Below are 18,874 nucleotides of genomic sequence, written 5' to 3' on the forward strand. Positions count from 1 at the left end.
GGCTCGTTCGCCAGACAAGGTAGGGTTCCTTCGTATGGATACAGGAAGAAAGTTGTCTGGATCTGGGACATCCAAATCCAAATGCAGCAACCTCGTCTGGTTTTCCAATTGGTTTTCGAGACGAGGTTCCGCGCGGAGGGTCCTTCCCCTTCGCTGGAGCTTAGAGGAGAGAAGAAATAGAAGCAAAGAGACGGAAAAGGGAAAAGAAAGAAGAAAGAAAGAGAAACTCCTAAGGAATCCGTGCTGACCTCCAATATCAGTGCTCAGGTGGCAGGTTCCGTCAGATCCGCCACCTGGGAACTAGGATACAGGTCGGCCCATCTATCTCGGTCCATCTATTGACTTTTTGACTTGATAGAGGTGTGGTAGAATTCCATGCAGAATCACTTATTCTTTGTGAAGTAGCCAATTTTGGAATATATCGGCAATATATCACATATTCTTGCATATAAGCTAGAGACGGATAAACAATAACCATATCGATGACATATTGCAAGATTGACCACATAACTACTCCAAAATTGTAAGCTAAATAGAACATGAGACAAAAAATAAAGCATGGGGACCCATATCTTCTCACTGTCTTTATCCTCAAGAACTTATCCAAGTATTTCTTATCACATGGAAGGAGAATTGGATAAGTATATATATCTTCAATTCAAGGAACCTAAAAGGTTATGGAAGTAGACACTGAACTACCAACTAGACATGACTCATCACCAAGCATATACAATCAAAACTTATGTCTTCATCTCTCCATTTAAAGAGGGATAAGGTTGAAATTCATGTTATTTTCTTCATGGTTATGTGTAACAATATTGGTAGTCACCAAAATAAAAACGAGGAGTTCTACTGAACTCGTTAACTTCTTTCGGTACCACGTGAAATGTCAGTGTATTTGTACTTATGCTAGCTTTTGAGATACATGTGGTACCAAAAGAAGCTAAGGAGTTTTGCTGACACTGCTCAAGTAAAATTCAGTAATGCAGGAGGACAAAGCTTGTCGAATGGAATTTGTAACAGAGTGGTGATGCTGCTAAGAACTCCCGTAAAAGTTCTTACGATTCATATAAAACTTACCTCTAAAAAAGTCTTACTGTCGAAATGTTTTCAAACTTCATAAGACAATGCGCATGATTCGCAAAAAGATGCTCTTGAAAGACCTATCGAAATGTTAAAACATGCTTACTGTATTCAGTACCTACAAACAAACATTATGGATAATGGACTTCTAATATCTAAACATATCTATACATAATCATGGCAGTAATATTTTGACAAGCAGCATTCAGTATAATGCTGCTTTATTCCCCTTCAGCAAAGTTTTAAAAGTCGATTTTTGGTGAATATATTTTGGTTAGGTTTGAGATGGAAATATTTTGTGGAGATATTTCGCTCAGACTGCAAAAAGTTACATATTCATATATATGATAGAAGTTTCTTTTGACATGATTATTAAACAATACATAAGCAGAAAAACATCTTACCTTACTTAAGATAGAGGATCAACTACATAGTTTCTTTTCGAACAAGAACCCAATAAACTGATATTGCCTTGCGATGTTTCTGCAATTTCAGTCTATTGCTTAGAGAATAGAGATAGTTCGTTGTTTTGGTCTTCAGGTTAGAAATATATACAAACGAAAAATGCAAGTGAAATTTCAATTTGGGTGATAGGAAATAGAAATACTTAGATTATTTTGGTAGAAATATTTTGAAATTCAGTACCTCAGTAAGAGTATTTATAACTCAGTGTTCCTGAAAGGTGTCATCACTCATCAGATCTATCAATTTGACAAGATTTGAGGTTTACTCAAAAATATTAGAACTCTGCTTGGCCTCATGTAAGCTTTTGAGGGTATTCACATCCACAGTTCATCGTTCGGGTGTCTAATTTAAGTGTTTGCAGATGCACCATTTCACGTGAACTTGAAAAAATAGGGTGTGCCTCTTGGCAAACATGCCGCGCATCTTGGCAAACATGCCGCGACATACCTATATATACTCACACACCAATTTCAACTAACTCGTTATATTCGAACTACAAATAAACTCAAATGTCTGGACTTGAATGACGACAAGAGAGCGTGACTATGATTGGAAGTGTTTGTAATATTTCATGATATATATACCAAGCGGAGCCTAAATGTCAACAGGGGGAGCTCATACTTGGTCGGTAATCAAACGTCACTCTTAATTGTTCTTCATATGAAAAGGAATTGAATCATTTGGATCATTAGGGGAATCCAGTTCGTAAAATAGATGTATCCATCAAAAAGAAGCAGTGGAGCCAACAGATCACTTACTCCTTCATTGTAAGATTGCTTCAGGCTTATGACAGCACTTTATTAGACCAGGTAAGGTCAGCTGGCGTCAACCTTCATCCCTCGAAGACGCAGTCGAGCAATGGCCGATAGCTAGGAGAGAAGGTAAAGAAATTTGGAAAGATGCAATTCATTATAACTAAAATTACTGAACAGAAATTACACAACTAGACCCATAACCACATCAAGAACCTTCTGCAACATGAAAGAAAGCAAATATAAACAAACCCAAACAGCAAATATCCATAACAAAACTGCAACTATCTCTTCTGCTGACATTCATACAGACTGTTCCACAGTATTGGTGAGAGAGAAGCAGGGTATTTTGTCCGAGTATGAGCCAGGATTATCAAAAAATATTTTCAGATTCGGCAGTTTAATTGTCTTCGTCAAGCGCTGTGAAATCTTCAACCACAGAAGGTCTTGCAGTTTTGTTATTCATTGAGCGCATTTCATCAATTTCAATAGGTAATAAGGGGTCACATATCACTCTTCCAGCCTGCAGTACCTTGGGGCAACCTATATAGGATACAGACAAAAGATCAATGAAAAAGACCGGGAATGACTAACTGGAGTATTCTGATCAGTCCACATAATACATGATTAAGATCAACAACGAAAAAGGAAGCGTTGGAACTGCAAAGGAAACCCGGATTGATTACCTGCTACAGGACATTTGGAGGCAGAAGTTTTGGATTGCATGTAATGTTTCACAGCCTGCATGTCATATATATGCCTGCAGTCCATACTGCACCAGAAGAAATGACAGGTGGTTAAAACATGAATTTCTATATGTACATTGTGTTCGTTCTTGCTCACAATTGTCTGAGGATCATAAAAATATGACTCTAGGTCGACATCTTCTGTGTATATAGTAATATAAGTTGACTCTAGGACCAATACCTCATAGAATGTCATTAATTTGACACTTTAGCAGAAAAAGTATCATGGTCACAAACTAGGTTTTTAGGATCCATAAGTCCCAAAGGCCAGTTACCCTACCGACATCAGAAGTCCCTAAGCAAGCTAAGTCTCTAACTAGAGAAAGGACGAAACACTGAAGAACAGACGATTCAAAAAATGTCAATGCTGATAAGAAGCCATACTAGACAATTCGGCAGTGACCTGTTACACCAGTGAACAAAAAGGACAGAAATAGCAAGCATGGCTAACTGAACTGCTATTTAAACCCTTGTAATTATTAATGAAAGATTGTTAACAAGAGTCGTGTACGACCATAAACTACACTTCAGGTTTACAAATTTTGTGAATAATATGAATCCCGTGATGAACTTAGAAGATAAGACAATGAGAAGCATATAATAGTTCAACAGAAAACACATACAAATGTATCCCAATTTATTTATTTATTTAGGTTGACATGTCCGCTATTTTTACAATATTTCTGATATCAAAATATGCACACAGCCGTCCCTTTCTAGATGCGCGTCGATCTAGAACATGCTTCTCCTTCATCCATTAAAAAGACACCAACAGAAGACCTAAGCTCGAAAAACATAAAGGGTGACTAGGCGGCCAACTGGGAACCAGCGAATAGGCAGGATGTCATTGGGACCAGAGAATAGTATATACATACATAAACATATTTCATGCATTAATACACACAAAATTTCTATTTATATGTCAAATTAGTTCATTAAGAGCTAAAATCAATCCATAAATTCTGTATAAACTACATATTAGCAATTATATACATCATAGATTCATTCTTTAACTCCTACCCAAAAAAATAAGAACTTCGAGTTTTTAAGGAACACAGAAATTTGAAGAAAAGAAGAACAAAATGTGAAGAAGAAAAACCAAGAGAGAGGGTCAGACTAGAAAAAAACGAGTTCGAGTTAAAGAGAGTGTGGAAAAACAAGTTAAAGAGAGATTAGTGGGAGAAACTTCCTAACAATGGAGGTTAAAACTCAAATGGAGAAGAAAAGCTTGAAGTCTTGAAGAAAATAAGTGAAGAAGGAGAAGAAGAAAGCTTGAATTCGTCTGAAGCAAATAGGAAGTTGTCTTCTTTAGATTGAGTCCAAATAAAAACACCGCAGCTTACCCGAGCCGACTAAGTCGGCGCCTAGCAGACTCGGGACTAGGCGGTTGTAGGGTGCCGATTTAGCCGGTATTCAAAAATGCGTAGCTCTTGACTCACTAGGCGACCGGCTGCTTCACGCCTAACAATTTTTTGGTGCCTAGGCGATTTGTAAAGCTTAGTAGGAGATCGTTTTGCTAATTTAGCTAATGAGGAAGCAACTATTTTTGTACCCTAAAATATAATACCCTGGTGAATAGTGGTGAACGAACCCAATTTAGTTCTTGTGTCCTTATGAACTAATATACCCAATGCGGAAATCGTCAATGCAGCCAAAGCACCAGTTAAGAGATGCTATATTTAAGCAGGTACTGATATCTACACATACTCAGATCAATTCAGAAATTTTAAAAAACAAAATACATATGATACCTTCGTACTGGCTCTTCTAGTTCAAAAACTGGTTTTCCACTTAATGGACAAGTGAGGTTCAAAAGGAGGTTTTGAGTGCTCGTCATTACGATGTCCTCTTCCTCATCACCTGGCATTGGTTGACCTGCATGGTGAACATTCTGTAGGAAAGTTTGAGAATCCTAGCATATACTTACCTTAGGAAAGAGAAATAGCTAAGAGACGAAAATAAACAAGAGAAGTTGCTTCAGTAAGTGAACATAAAAGATGTCTTTGCATAACGTAGTTTATTTTATTTTAACCTTTTCCCAGGTTATTCCTTCATTCCAAGCATCTGACAGACTTAACCCCTAAAGAACAATTATTTGGCAAATCAAGGTATGCATACGGGTTTATGTTATTGTTCAGAACCGATTAACAAACTTACATTGCCTACTGACATCTATTTTCTGTGTTCTTCATCCATATACATTTCATTTGTTTTTATATTAATCCTTTTATATGAATGCAAAATCTGAGTCAAGCATCTTATATAAGTAAATTACAGGTTTTAAACTCTCTGTCCAGCATCTTGATGCTTTACGGGTTCCACCCAAAGAACACAAGATCATCAGAGCAAAAGAATTCGGTTATTAATTACCACACACAATGGAAACCAAGCAAGTGGGTGCACTCATTTTGTGTATCAATAAGATGCATAACAAGAGAGAAGACAAACATTTCGCCGTGATTGTACACGCATTTTCTGAAGCAATGATTTGGTGTTGCAAAGCAACTTATCAAGAAGGAAAACTTCAAACAGTGGAAGAATCTCGAAAAGAAGAGATTTTTTCATAACAAACAAATGGTAGGAATTCAGAGTTCTAGTTTCTACCAGTCTTTTTGCAAGCAATGCAATTTCTGCAAATTATCAGGGGACTTGTCCCATGATGAATACTACATCGTTTAAGATGCCAATGTTTATAATTGGACTAGTGTATCATATATAATCTAAATATTTGAGTATGGATCCCCACTTGCATTTAATGGCCTCAAACAAAACTAACCACTCATTGGTACCGAGTTCAATTTGGGACATTTACATGATAATATTAATAACATACAAAAATCCATGAATTATTATGAGAAAAATCATAGACTATTAAAGAAAAGAATGTTAAAACATAATTCTGTAAATGCTTTGTGGATGAGGCACCTTCATCAACAAAAGTTACAAAACCGATTGGAAGCAAAGATATCTGAATTTATTTGTATACTTCATTAAATCAATATAAATTCAAAAATTAAAACTTGTCTAATGTTTTTCTTAATCCAACTCAAAACCAATTAGCAATGAGTGGAGAGGACCAAGAAATTATGGTCTTGGTTATAAACTTATAAGAGTACCCTTTGTCCAAATTGTACCCGCACGTGTTGCATTTTTTGAGCCTAGCATGTGTCTCTGGCGTGGAGCAAGTGTAAGCATGGGGCCTATCGCATGTAGGGTTGTGGGTATATTTCAAAAAAAATGTAGGGTTGTGGGTCTACCGTTGGTACCATATTAAGTTTTGGGACATCCAACTCAAAACAAATTGGCAATAAGTAAAGAGGACCTAGATATCATGCTCTTGGTTCATTTGTCCATGTGGATTATTCTCACAGGAACTCTAATGTGGATGCACTTGCGGCACATCACAACCCAAACCCTGGATTCACATTTCTTAGATCCTATTCTCTAGAAAACAAAAAATAAGAGTTCCAAACTTAAGCATTACTGAATTTTCTTTTTTACAAGAGCTGAAATGTAATGACAATGGCTCCCGCTGGCCAACTAGAAATCAAAACTTCAGTTCAAAACCAAGGTTAAGAGATTACCCAAACAGCTTCCTTGAATTGCCTCAGCAATGGATTCTTTTGTGGAACAGAAGGTGGTACAGAAGCCTTCATCTTTGTAACCTCCTTCTCAAACAACTTCTTAAAATCTGTTAGCTATTTCACATAACCAAATGGGGGTAGGGAAAAGATTGTTAGAACAAAAGAAGAAGAAGATATATAGAGAGAGAAAGATATAGAGAGAGAGACCCCATCTGTAGGCTGATATGTATCTCCAACAGATTGAAGTGCAGATGAAAAATGTGTGCAGTCATCATACGTCGCCAATAACTCAATAGCTGCGTCTTCAAGTTCCTTAACCTAAAATATCACCAAAATGCGTAAGAATTCAGCAAAAACTATCTCAAACAAACAGAATTTGATTAGTATGATTACCAATTCGGGTCGGTTTTCTTTCTCCAAATCAACCCCTACTCCCTTCATCATAGACAAAGTTTTTCGAATCTCCTATAAGAAACAGGTCAACAACCTTTAGAACATAATTAGGGCAAAATTAGGGTTTTTAGGTGCGAAAGGAACTTACACTGATGAGTGATTGATTATCAGAGTAGAGTGTTGTAGCAGCGGTTTTGATTCTCGAAACACCACCTTCGCCATGACGAGAAGAAGTTGATGCCATTAGGGTTTTGAGTTCTTCCCCGTCTTCGTTAGGGCGAGAATGTTGTCAAGTCTAAGCAGATGATAGGATTCGAAGGATTTTCTCCCGCGGAAATGGACTGATCAAGAAATATTCCAATACTAGTGGGATTGGCCCGTTGGATGCAGCCAGAGACCAGAAGAGTGCCTGACAAGGGAACTATCAAACATTGTACTGTATTCCAATTCGTGCTCAAGCCTTGTTGCCCAATTGATTGATAGTATGGACATAAACACCAAAATTCTAGAGGTCTCAAATCTGATTCTCAGAAGAGGTGGAATCCATAGTTAAATGTATAAGTAATAGTAATAAAAAATTGTCGGGTTTTAGGTTTTGTGTTGTTGGGCTTTAGGCCTCTTTAATTATTAGTTTCACTTAGACGGTTATCGTGTTCATCACTACTTGATGATGTATCAATGTTTCTAATGACTAACGTAGAGCATAGTCGATTTGTTAAAAAAAATCATGCTCAAGCCAAATGTCAAATTACGGAAATGCAATTGCCACAAATAACATTCCGGAAATGACACGTTTCATAATGCATTTCGTCTTGCGCATGAACACATTGTTTTCGTCGTTTGAGTAAGGCGTACCAACCCGAAAGCCTTGGGTGTCTGATATGCTTTGTGGACGAGGGGCGCGAGGCATAATTGTAAAATTTTATGTTTATAAGATACTTTGTCTTTCGTTATTTTAAGAAGTCTTTCGTGGATACGTTTGGGAAAAGAACACGAATACCCGTTACCCGAATGGGTTCGTATGAGTGTGTGAGGTATCATGGATACCCGCTACCCATCCATTCGTAGCTCGTCAGACATGTTTGATTTTCCAGACGAAGGTTTCGGCGAAGGGACCATTCTCTTCACCAGAATTTAGAGAGAGAAAGGAGAGGAGTGAGAGAGAAACATAAGAGAGAGAGAGAGAGAGAGAGAGAGAGAGAGAGAGAGATAAAGGGAGAAAGGGATGAAGAGAAAGAGGGGATGAGAGTCGGCCGGAATTAGAGTCGCCGACGTTAATGGTGGATGTCGTCGGAGTTCTAGTTGAGGTAGAGGAGAAGAAGAAAGAATAAAACATTAAAAGGGTGATGTTTGGAGGAAACAAAAAAAGTTTGTTTCCACCCCAAAACTTATTGCCCCGGAAACTTTGTTTATTTCCCCAAAATACTAACCTAGCGAAACTAAGAAAATCGGAGTCAACTATTGTTGAAAACCTTTACAAAGAGAGGTAATTTTTAATCAAACTGAAAACTTCAATTCGATAGGTTTTTTGAATCCTTCAAACTTGTTAGATTGTAGTTGAATTGGTCTTAAAAATAGTAGTCTGACAAACCATCATCCTTATCCGGCAAACTTCATGGTTGATCCATCCACTTATTAACCTCATTTTTCACTAATAATTTTTGAGTTAATTTCTATATGGCCCCTACTTTGTGACCAGCTTCCTTTATGGCCCCCTATTTTTTGTAAATTCAAATATGACCCACTTTTTTGATGTAAGTGTCCTAACTACTTCCTTTAAATATTTTTTCAAAATAGAATTAAAAATAAAACAAGAATTCCACCTCATTTTCCTCTCCCACCACACATCCCAAGGGACTTACGGTCACGTGGGTTTTTTCTCTTTTGTCACAGATTAAGTCCAAAGACGTCGTCGGTGCCCGTAAAAATATACTTCGATCAATTTTGATGATGTTGTTTTACTTTGATTTAAGAGATTTTCAGCAAAATTGAAGTGTTTAGATTAGTTGATAATAGGAGAGAGAAAAGAAAGGAAGAAGAGAGAGACTTTTTTTTTATGTTTGAAGGTCGCCGACCAGAAAATTGGTCGGCGGGCGACCTTCGTCGGTGAATACGATGAGGTGGCGGAAGGATGAGGTGGCAGAAATAGGTGATGAGATGGAGGAGAGAGATGTGATGACTAGTTAACGGAGAATTAACGGTAATTGAAAAAAGGGGTCATCTGGGTATTTATGATAAAGTAGGGGAATAGGAAAGAAGTTGGTCATAAAGTTGGGCGAAAACATGAAATTGGGTTGGAGGCCCAATTTTCTCTTTTTTTAGTCAAAAAGACAAATTATTTTTTTCTTCTTCTAGGCACCATGAAAACTTTAGAATTAGGCTTCAAGGGCAATTTTAGAAGCCCCCTCATTTTTTATACCTTAGATAACTTTTATATCTAGGGAAATTATCAAGAACCCTAAGATTTAGAATTCTCCAAACTTTCTGTAGAAAAAAAAAAGAGTGAAAGTGGGAGCTAGTCGATATTTGTATTTAGGGTTTCTATCGATTTTTTTTTCTATCAAATCATCAATTTAGTTTAGGTTTAGCTTTTTGAATCTCTATATTTGGTGTTTGAAGTTGATTTTATGGTTTTCAATTAGTTTATGGGAATGAATTCTAGAGACAAAAAGTACAAATTTATCAATCATGGGACGATTTTGCTACGGTTTATAAATTGTTTTCTTCGTCATTGGACTTATAGACAATAATGGAAGGAGAATTTGTTGTTATTTCGATGAATAATCTTACGTCTTAGTAACTATTTTTCTAGGGTTTATGTGAGTTTGCGAAGCTTTGCAATCTGGTTTGCAGAACTTTCCCGTTTGCATTACTTTATAATCTCGTTGCCTTGGAATGACTTTGCAAAGTTTTGCACACACTTTGCAATCTGGTTTGCAGAGCTTTGCAAACTGGTTTGCACTACTTTGCAATCTAGCTTGCAGAGCTTTGTAATCTGATTTGCACTGCTTTGCAATAAGGTTAGTTTTGTCTTTTCCCTATATTAGATAATTTACAAAAATGTCACAGGGAGCATAAGCCTCTAAAAAATTGATGAATCATTTTTAACCAAAAGTCAAACTTTTTAGAGAATTTTGACCAAATTCCCAAAATAACCTATATTTTTAAATCTAATGTATGTGTGATTTATTATTATAAGGTTAATTGTTGTTGGAATATTTGAGTCCTTATTATTGTTTACCTTATTAAATAGAGAAAGCTGTTCTTGCAGCGGTTTGTAGGGGACGAAGTGGGTAATTCATAATGGCTATGACCTTAGTTACTTGGGCGTCATCACCATTGGAAGCTGAGGCAAAAGCGGCGAAGTTGGCGGTAATATTGGCGTCTTCTATTCCTGAATACGACTGTATACTGGAGGGAGATGCTTTATCAATTGCCAAAGCATGCTTAGAAAACCCGGATGATGATCCTTGGAGAGTTAGATCAATATTGGCAGAGATCAAAAGGAAAGCTCAAATCCTTAGAAATTGTTCGTCTTTATTTTGTCTGAGGACGGCGAACCAGGTTGCTCACTTGTTAACGAAACATGTTTTTAATTTGAACTTATTTAAAAATGAGGAGATCATTACAACTCCTAACTGCATTATAAGCCAGTTGGCGGCAGATTTAACCAATATTCTTTTGAGCTCGAATAGCGAATAAATATAGGCAATTACCTACGTTCATCAAAAAAAAAAAAAAAAAAAAAACTATGTTTAATTGCATCCAGTCCGACAGTCCCATAAATTTTGTTTATATATTGTGTGGGGTGTGGTGTCTATTGTGTTTGTGTATATAGTGGCCACCTCGTTATTTTAGTCCAACTAAACGGTGAAAAAAAAAATAATTTCTCGCGGGAAACTGCCAAACAATGGAAATTTTCCATTGTAAGTGGAGATGCTTTCTTGCATTGTAAGTCAATTTGGGGAAGATTGTAGCCCAAGCAAACAGTGGCAAAAGGGTTCTCCTGGTAAAAATTGATTTTCTCCCCTCACCGAAACCCTTAATAAGTACTCCCCTAGACCCGCGTCTTCTTAAACCCCCCCTACCTGCGTCTTCTTAAACCCTGCGTTTATCTTTCTCTCTTAATCTCGAATTGAAAGATGAATTTCAAGAATGTTAAAATACCAAAAGTACCTGGAGGTAGTCCTCTGGTGAAGTTAGGAGTTTTGAGTGGAATCTGTCTTTATGGAGCTTTTAACAGTCTCTACACTGTTGAAGGAGGTCATCGTGCCATCGTTTTCAACCGTGTTGTTGGTGTTAAAGACAAGGTTACTCTTTCATTCTCCTCTCTCTCTCTCTAATTTTCTTCAACTTCCATAATTTCTAGTTGAAATTACTACATCAATAAATTTGTGGGTATCTTGTACTTGTGATATTATTTAGTGAACATTCTTCAAGAAAATTTAGGTTTACAATAGTCCATACTTTATGGGGTTCTTTTGGATGTTGGTATTATGGCAGTTTAACTTAACTTTCATGCCTCTGTTAATATATTTTTTTTATGTATTTTGTATGTAATATACTTAATCAATAGTGTGAAACTATATCTCTTTCTCTAGTCTCCCCTTTTGCATTATTACCTAGTAAAATAGTTTATGGTCATTTTCAGGTTTATCCCGAAGGAACGCATCTAATGTTGCCATGGTTTGAGAGACCAATCATCTATGATGTTCGTGCACGACCCGAGAAATTTGTTAGCTCTTCAGGAAGCCGGGATCTTCAAACGGTAAAGTGTACACTGACTTTCTCTAAGTGCTTATGTATTACAAGTAGACAAAGATTATGTTTGAACTTGCGTCCAATAAATATTATATTACTGCTAATTATCTTAGGTTAATATGCAATTAGGATTTAAAGTTTCTATAAAAGAAGTCCAAAAAATTTAAAGTTGTTGTTACGTTGAGTCAAGTCGGTCTGGATCGGCCGAGGTAGATGAGTAACTCGGCCAAACCCTAACTCGGTGTTTCGGCCGAGTCTTGTCTCGGGAGAGGTCCGAGCCGAGACACGAGATTCTCGCCATCTCGGCCGAGACAGACTACACATAGTATATCCACCAACTCGGGAAGATCTTGGCTTCGTCCATCTGCGATAAAACTTTAGCACAACTGACATTGTCAATAAAACAAGTAAATTAACACTATTATTCTCCGGTCAATTGTGTGAATAAATAAGGTCAGCCACTGTTGTATAATTTTAATTATTTGCGTCAGTTTCCTAACAACTGTAACTCACTAGGACTCTATAAATCTATTGATAGATGTGAAAACAATATTAAAAAATTATGTTTAGAAAATTATATCTTACAATTTACGATTGATTTTTGAAAATGGAGATCGATTACGATATGATTTACGATTTGACAACATTGAAGAAAAAGCTTTTGGACAGTGCCTACTTAGTTAAAGAGCATATTTAATAGGCTTTTAGGTACAAGTTTAGTATTTGTCTTGCTTTAATGTGCTTTTTTGGTTTTACTTTCTGCTTTCTTATTGCTGATGCAAGAGTACCTACTAAACAGGTCGATATTGGGCTTCGAGTTCTCACGCGGCCTGTGGCAGATCAATTACCTAGTATATATCGAACTCTTGGTGAGGACTATAACGACAGAGTTCTGCCTTCTATTGTCCAAGAAACTTTAAAAGCTGTTGTAGCCCAATACAACGCAAGCCAGCTTATAACTCAGAGAGAGGTACGCACTATGCATTTCTAGTTTCTTCACAATCCAAAATCGTGAATATATATATATATATATATATATGCAGTTTCAACTTTCCATAGTAACCGTGTACGATCATGAACTCATACTTTTTTGCTCGATGAGTGGGTTAGAATTTCTTATTTTTCTCCATCTTTTGAAGTTCTTCCTGCATAAGCATCTCCCCGTCAAAATTGTTGTCTTTGTTCAAAAATAGTCTCTACATCTAGAGTGATTGGAGGCTTTTGAGTCGTCGAAGCAGTGTGAATTTCTCATTTTGTGTAAAAAGAAGTATAACTTTTTTTGTTGAGAAATCGACTACGATACGATCTACGTTAGTCGTTACAAGTATAACTTTTAGAAGTTGAATATTTTGTCAGAGAAGTAAATTAACGTCAAAGTAAATGGTCTTGTAATCTGAAGTGTGAGTCGACTTACTATCTATCTTCATTATTCTTGTAGGCTGTGAGCAGGGAAATCCGGAAGATATTGACAGAAAGAGCGGCAAATTTCAATCTTGCCCTGGATGATGTATCAATCACAAGCCTGAGTTTTGGCAGAGAATTTACAGTTGCTATTGAAGCAAAGCAGATTGCAGCGCAAGAGGCCGAAAGGGCTAAGTTTGTTGTTGAGAAAGCAGAGCAAGACAAGAAAAGCGCTGTTATCAGAGCACAGGTAAGCAGTTGGCCGATATTCATATTTCACACCTTGGGTTGTGATATGCGTTTTAGCGTTCAACTCTTATAGCAAAGCCAACACTTCTCTTTTGTTTTATAACCCAAAGTACCCATAACGGAAACCTAGTAAATAAGTTGGTTCCTGTTCTGGTTCCATTTGTGATCTAAGTTGCCAAAACCTGAACCAGTTATAAATTTATATTGATATTGCCTGGTTCATGTTATCCCGTATTCGGACTCCCTGCTGCCTGACTTGGTTTGCGATCACCTCGAGAGAGAGAGACAGAGAAAGGGTTATCTTCTTTCTCTCTTTCTCTATCTAAACCTCCTACCCTAGTTGGTTTTCATTCGTACCTAATTGTACTTCCACTTACCGGTGTTTTATATGCAACTCAGAACTCACCCATTGTCTGTCTTGGATTGACAGGGAGAAGCAAAGAGTGCACAGTTAATCGGTGAGGCTATTGCAAATAATCCAGCCTTCATAACATTAAGAAAGATCGAAGCTGCAAGGGAGATAGCTACTACCATCTCGCGTTCTGCCAACAAAGTATACTTGAGTTCTGATGACTTATTGCTGAATCTTCAAAAGATGAATTTGGATCCAGCCAAAGGAAATAAATGACCTCAAAGTAAGAGACCTTTTCATACTGCAAGAGATGATTTTGAAGGGTGAAATTTTTCGATAAAACCTTTTGGTTGGAGGAGTGATAAGAGTGATTTTAGTAGAAGCACTATTAGACACCTTTTACTTTTTTTCTATCATATTTGTTATTTCACACTAACATATTTAGGGACACTTTGAAATGTCTTTGTGAATATGAAATCGGAAAAAATGATTCTAAATTATAATTTATTTTATATTTAAATAGATTGACATTTTGAAAATGATCTGAGTTTGTTTTGTGGATATAGTAGTAGTTACTCACATTATAAACTTAACAAAAAAAAAGTTACTCACATTATAGTTTAACTCTCCAATATTTGGTTAAATAGAAATCCTCCAATTTTTGTTTTCGCTAATGGAAATCTTTAAAGATGTTTTGTTTATTTATGTGGTACGATAATTTGCAAAGAATCTTAATTTTGAAGATCAATAAAAACTTGATTTGTATTGGTTCTAAATTTGCAAAGAAATGAAGTGGCTTCTTGACAAATCTCTATTTAACTCCTGCCACATAATCTTTGAGATCCAAATGGAGTTTTTTTTTGTTCTCTATGCTGCGATACTTTCTTTTTAAGCTTTGAACTATTAGTTCTGCAATGTCAGTTTGACCCTCTTAACGAAGACGTGTGCCTCGACTAAAGGCTAAATGTTAACTAAAACACTACTCCTTATTCTTATAACCTTACCCTTAAAACTCGAAGATGAAAGATCTGATTTGACCCTTGATCTCTGACCTTGAAACTTTGAATTAAGAATCTCTATTATAGCCTGTCGAAGTTGTTATGCTTTGCTAGTTGACCAACCTGCACAACTAAATTCTATGATAAAAAGATATTAAAAGTTAGTGGAGATTGGCTCAACTTTCTTTTTTTTTGATTTGCTGGTACACGTGTAGATAAGATAAAATATTGTTTTGTCTACAAAACAATTTTTTTTTTTTTTTTTATATATTCATAATATCATTGGGTTGGACACTTGCTAAACTAACATGATTTTTCTCGATGTCTAGTTATCGCTTCAGCAATTCACTTCTTAAGTTATCAGGTCTTTTTGGGTAGTCTGGTTATGACCTTATAGTTCCGTCGCCAGACTAGTAGGCTTTTGGTGCCCTGATTATGGGCGTGACACTTCCACCATCAGACTAGTAGAGTTTTTCTCGTCCAATATTTGTATAGATGAAAACAAATCTAGCAGGGCTTTTTTTTTTGTACCTTGATTATGACATGACAATTCCATCATCGGATTATCATGTCTTTTCTCGTTTAATCTCTAGATAGTTGAACAAATATGTACTGACAACATCGTTAATCTGAATGTTGCATGGGATAATTTTTTTTTGTTATAAACTCCAAGTAATCTATCCATTTGAATTTTTCCATTTTAAGTGTTGCTTTGGAGATGCTCCAAAACTCCCATCAGAAGAAATATTAAATCTACACGTTTTTCGGTTGCGCCAATTAATTATGGTATTTAACGGTGTAGCCCACAAAGCGGAGTATACGAGGTCAATAATAGATAGTTGCGGCAATAAACCATTTCTTCTCCCCAAAACCCGCAGTCGAAGGGAGGGAGGATTCAACCTGGGGAGGAGGAGACGAGCGAGATAGGTAATTAGAAATCTAAAACCAAACTAGATCGTCCGTCCTCTTTCACTTTCGAAGGGTTTTAGGGTTAGGGTTTTTTTTTTTGAGAAAAAGAAGCTAAACTACTATACTACTATTCAGTAATGGCGGATCAAACAGTATCAAAACCAGAAATGAGGAAGCCCGTGTTTAAGAAAGTTGAGCAGTTAAAACCAGGATCAAATGGTCATAATATCATTGTTAAGGTAGTTAGTGCTACTTTGGTGTTGCAGAAGGCTCGTCCTTCTTCTTCTTCCCAAAATCAGCATCAGTCTCGTCCAACTACCATTGCTGAATGTCTTATTGGTGATGAAACTGGTACCATTCTCTTTACTGCTCGCAATGAACAAGGTATAATCAATCTCCCTCTCTCTCTCTCATTTGAAAACCCTAAAATGAATAAAAAACCCCCAATAATGATATGATATTGCTTTTATAGAAAACCCTAATTTTGGTTACTAGGCTTTTCACATTTGTCTGGTTAAAGCTAATATCACACCTGTTATCGTCGTAAATCTTCATCACCATTTTGTACAAAACTGTAGTTCTAAACTCTTCTATTCTAATGATATTCCATATGTTTATTTGAGAAAAATCGAGATCCAAACTTGGTCTCTAAACCCTCTGTTCTCTGTTTGATATGTAATCTTCATCATTTTGACCTAAAAAGCAAGATACATTGAGTTTTAGGTCATTGAGTTAAATTTTATTGTTCGGAATATACGGGTAAACTATTTGGTGTATTCATTTTTAACATAGCTGCCGTCGGTATTTCGATAATCCGATGAATGCCATGTATGCTTTAAAAAAAATTCTTTCTGGAAAGGGTTTCTTAGACATGGCAAGGTGTAGCCTCGAGACAATTAGGTCACCTAATATCAACTTCAGAGAAACTAAGATGAAAACTATGTACAGTAACTACTATAACACTAAAATAGGCGTAAAACATAAGCAAGTGAAGTGAGATATCAAGAAAAATAAGTTGGTAGCCAGCAAGCAAAAACCAGGTACCAAGTGTTTAGACTATATATCATAGGAAATACATTAAAAACTTAAATCAAAAGATACAAAGCAAATTTTTGGTATTTACATGTGCAAATGTTTATGTCTTACTCGCCTTAAGGTGTACATTACTATATTGTGTTTCATACTCCTTGATCTCCGTCAAATAGGCGTGTCCTTTAAGGTGTAGAAGCACTCTTCCGCCTTGAAGTGTATGCTTCAAGGTGTGCCTTGACCACCTATGAAAGTTTAGCAGCTCGCCTTACATTATGTCATTTCGAAGTCATCCAATGACAAGCACACAAGGAGGTCCGATTAGAACAAAGAACAGTCATACTCTTGAACTGCCGTAAGCTCTTTCCACGTGACTATCAAGAGTTCAAATAGTTTAATTGAAGTAACACCCTTCTTACCAGCCATATTGTCTTTGATTTGGGCACTACCCAGTTCCACTAGCCTAATTTCTCGTGCTACAAGACTTCAAGGTTTTTCCTTAGCATGTGCCTGCCCTAGACCACCCCAGTCTTCTCTACTTCAATAATGTAGGTGCCAAACCCACCCAAAATGCCTAGCCAATGTCTTATTTGATAACCCAGGTCTGGAAGGTTTTTCCTAAGGAATGTTGGACCAAGTGCCTTGCGCACAGAACTTCCGTCTCACATCAATAATGAAAATGTTGTTTTGACCCCCAATAATAAACAGAAAGCAGTCCTAGGAAGGTTAAACAACGAAGACTCTACACGATCGAATTCATATCTTGGTGTATTATAAGCTTAAATCAATGCTTGTTTCACTTTTATAGAATTGTTTGTTTAACGTGTAAAGGTTAACGCTGTTCATCAAATGTTATACTTTTCCTTTTATAGTTACTCAATGTTGTTCTGAAGGTCATCCTCCACCAATAAAAGGTCCTTTTTTTCATGTATTAGTTGTTTGATCTTGTTGTCACATGATTGTCTTTTGGCAGTTGAGTTGATGAAGCCAGATACAACAGTGATTATACGGAATGCAAAGATAGATATGTTCAAGGGATCCATGAGGCTTGCAGTTGATAAATGGGGCCGTGTTGAAGTTACTGAACCTGCTGAATTTGCAGTGAAAGAAGATAACAACCTCTCTCTCATCGAATATGAACTGGTAAATGTCGCAGCGGAGTAATGCCATCACCTCTTGCCTGACCTAGGAAAAAAGAAACAGGACTTTACAATCTTAACTTGCTAATGGCTTAGTTTATTTATTGCTTACTTGTTATAGGGTTTTGGTGTCGGTATACTAATATTGTTGAAGCTACTGATGTTTTTTTCCTCCAAATGTGATGAACTAGGGTTAGTTTTAGTAACATATTATGTTGTTGGTTGGATGTGAAAATGATCATCGATGGTGATTCTACATTTTGCTCCTAATTTATTGACCCAACTTCAGAAAGTAATAACATCTAATTACCACATCCTGTTCTTCCAATTATGTCAATCCTGTACATATAGATTCTTCTTCATTTCCTGCACATTTTTGCAAATTCTTATGCTACGTTTGATTATCGATAACTAGGTGCTAAGATTACCTGAACAGAGCTATAGGTTTTTCTCTTCACCCTTCCCTATAGCAAGTCCGCGACCAAAGTATCCGTTGCTTAATTCTGATTTTGGGGCTAGACACGCCCATGCCATTGATAGACCAGATGATACATTGTCCCGGCACACCATACCTCATGCAGCTGCTAGACCAGATGATACATTGTCCCAGCACACCAGACCTCATGCAGCTGCGCTGTGTGGAATCACTATTCTGGGGGAGTCTTCGAAAATGACCAGGTCTGATTTCGGGATTTCTATAGATGGATTTGAGCTAGAGGGCAGAGTACAGTTTTAAGGGGGAAGAGGTTAGAATAAAGGGAATTCTATCAATATTAGCTGGAGTAGGCAGCACCCAATGCTTCTTATCGTTTCGTATGGCGAAACCGTGAAAATCAACTTCTGATCTAGTTCAAAGCCAATTTGAAGTCCAAATGAGAATATACAAAGGGACTAATTTACGAAAACAAATCAATAACCAATTTATAGAGATTTGGCCCCGTAGACACGAGTTTTTGGCTGTGTTTTTCCATTGTATGAATCTAAATTGTCTTAGATCCAAATAGGTCTTAAAT

The 18,874-nt window shown here is 36.7% G+C and overlaps 3 protein-coding genes and 1 long non-coding RNA gene across 4 annotated transcripts; 2 read left to right on the forward strand and 2 right to left on the reverse strand.

The window, feature by feature from the left end:
• Window positions 1-1,402: 1,402 nt before the first annotated feature.
• LOC147542148 (uncharacterized) lies at window positions 1,403-2,365 on the reverse strand. The gene is made up of 2 exons (XR_015223577.1): window positions 2,307-2,365; window positions 1,403-1,566 (listed from the first exon to the last, which is right to left on the reverse strand). It is a non-coding gene; the product is annotated as an uncharacterized LOC147542148 (long non-coding RNA).
• Window positions 2,366-2,438: 73 nt separating this feature from the next.
• On the reverse strand, window positions 2,439-9,580 carry HPY2 (RING/U-box superfamily protein). The gene is made up of 7 exons (XM_086635960.1): window positions 7,172-9,580; window positions 7,024-7,095; window positions 6,838-6,948; window positions 6,631-6,744; window positions 4,798-4,937; window positions 2,987-3,072; window positions 2,439-2,843 (listed from the first exon to the last, which is right to left on the reverse strand). Exons 1-7 carry the CDS (start codon window positions 7,265-7,267, stop codon window positions 2,701-2,703), a joined length of 762 nt encoding a protein of 253 aa, XP_086492086.1. The 5' UTR covers window positions 7,268-9,580; the 3' UTR covers window positions 2,439-2,700.
• A 1,271-nt stretch (window positions 9,581-10,851) lies between these two features.
• LOC147542150 (prohibitin-1, mitochondrial-like) lies at window positions 10,852-14,325 on the forward strand. The gene is made up of 5 exons (XM_086635961.1): window positions 10,852-11,333; window positions 11,675-11,791; window positions 12,584-12,754; window positions 13,223-13,435; window positions 13,865-14,325. The coding sequence occupies exons 1-5, from the start codon at window positions 11,166-11,168 to the stop codon at window positions 14,060-14,062; spliced, it is 867 nt and encodes a 288-aa protein (XP_086492087.1). The 5' UTR covers window positions 10,852-11,165; the 3' UTR covers window positions 14,063-14,325.
• A 1,117-nt stretch (window positions 14,326-15,442) lies between these two features.
• On the forward strand, window positions 15,443-18,175 carry LOC147542151 (uncharacterized protein At4g28440-like). The gene is made up of 2 exons (XM_086633504.1): window positions 15,443-16,077; window positions 17,696-18,175. Exons 1-2 carry the CDS (start codon window positions 15,831-15,833, stop codon window positions 17,884-17,886), a joined length of 438 nt encoding a protein of 145 aa, XP_086489630.1. The 5' UTR covers window positions 15,443-15,830; the 3' UTR covers window positions 17,887-18,175.
• The last annotated feature ends 699 nt before the right edge of the window (window positions 18,176-18,874 follow it).

Source organism: Eschscholzia californica, unplaced genomic scaffold (assembly GCF_041429995.1).
Source record: "Eschscholzia californica isolate CP2 unplaced genomic scaffold, dmEscCali1.0.p SCAF_4, whole genome shotgun sequence".
NCBI classification, from domain to species: Eukaryota; Viridiplantae; Streptophyta; class Magnoliopsida; order Ranunculales; family Papaveraceae; genus Eschscholzia; species Eschscholzia californica.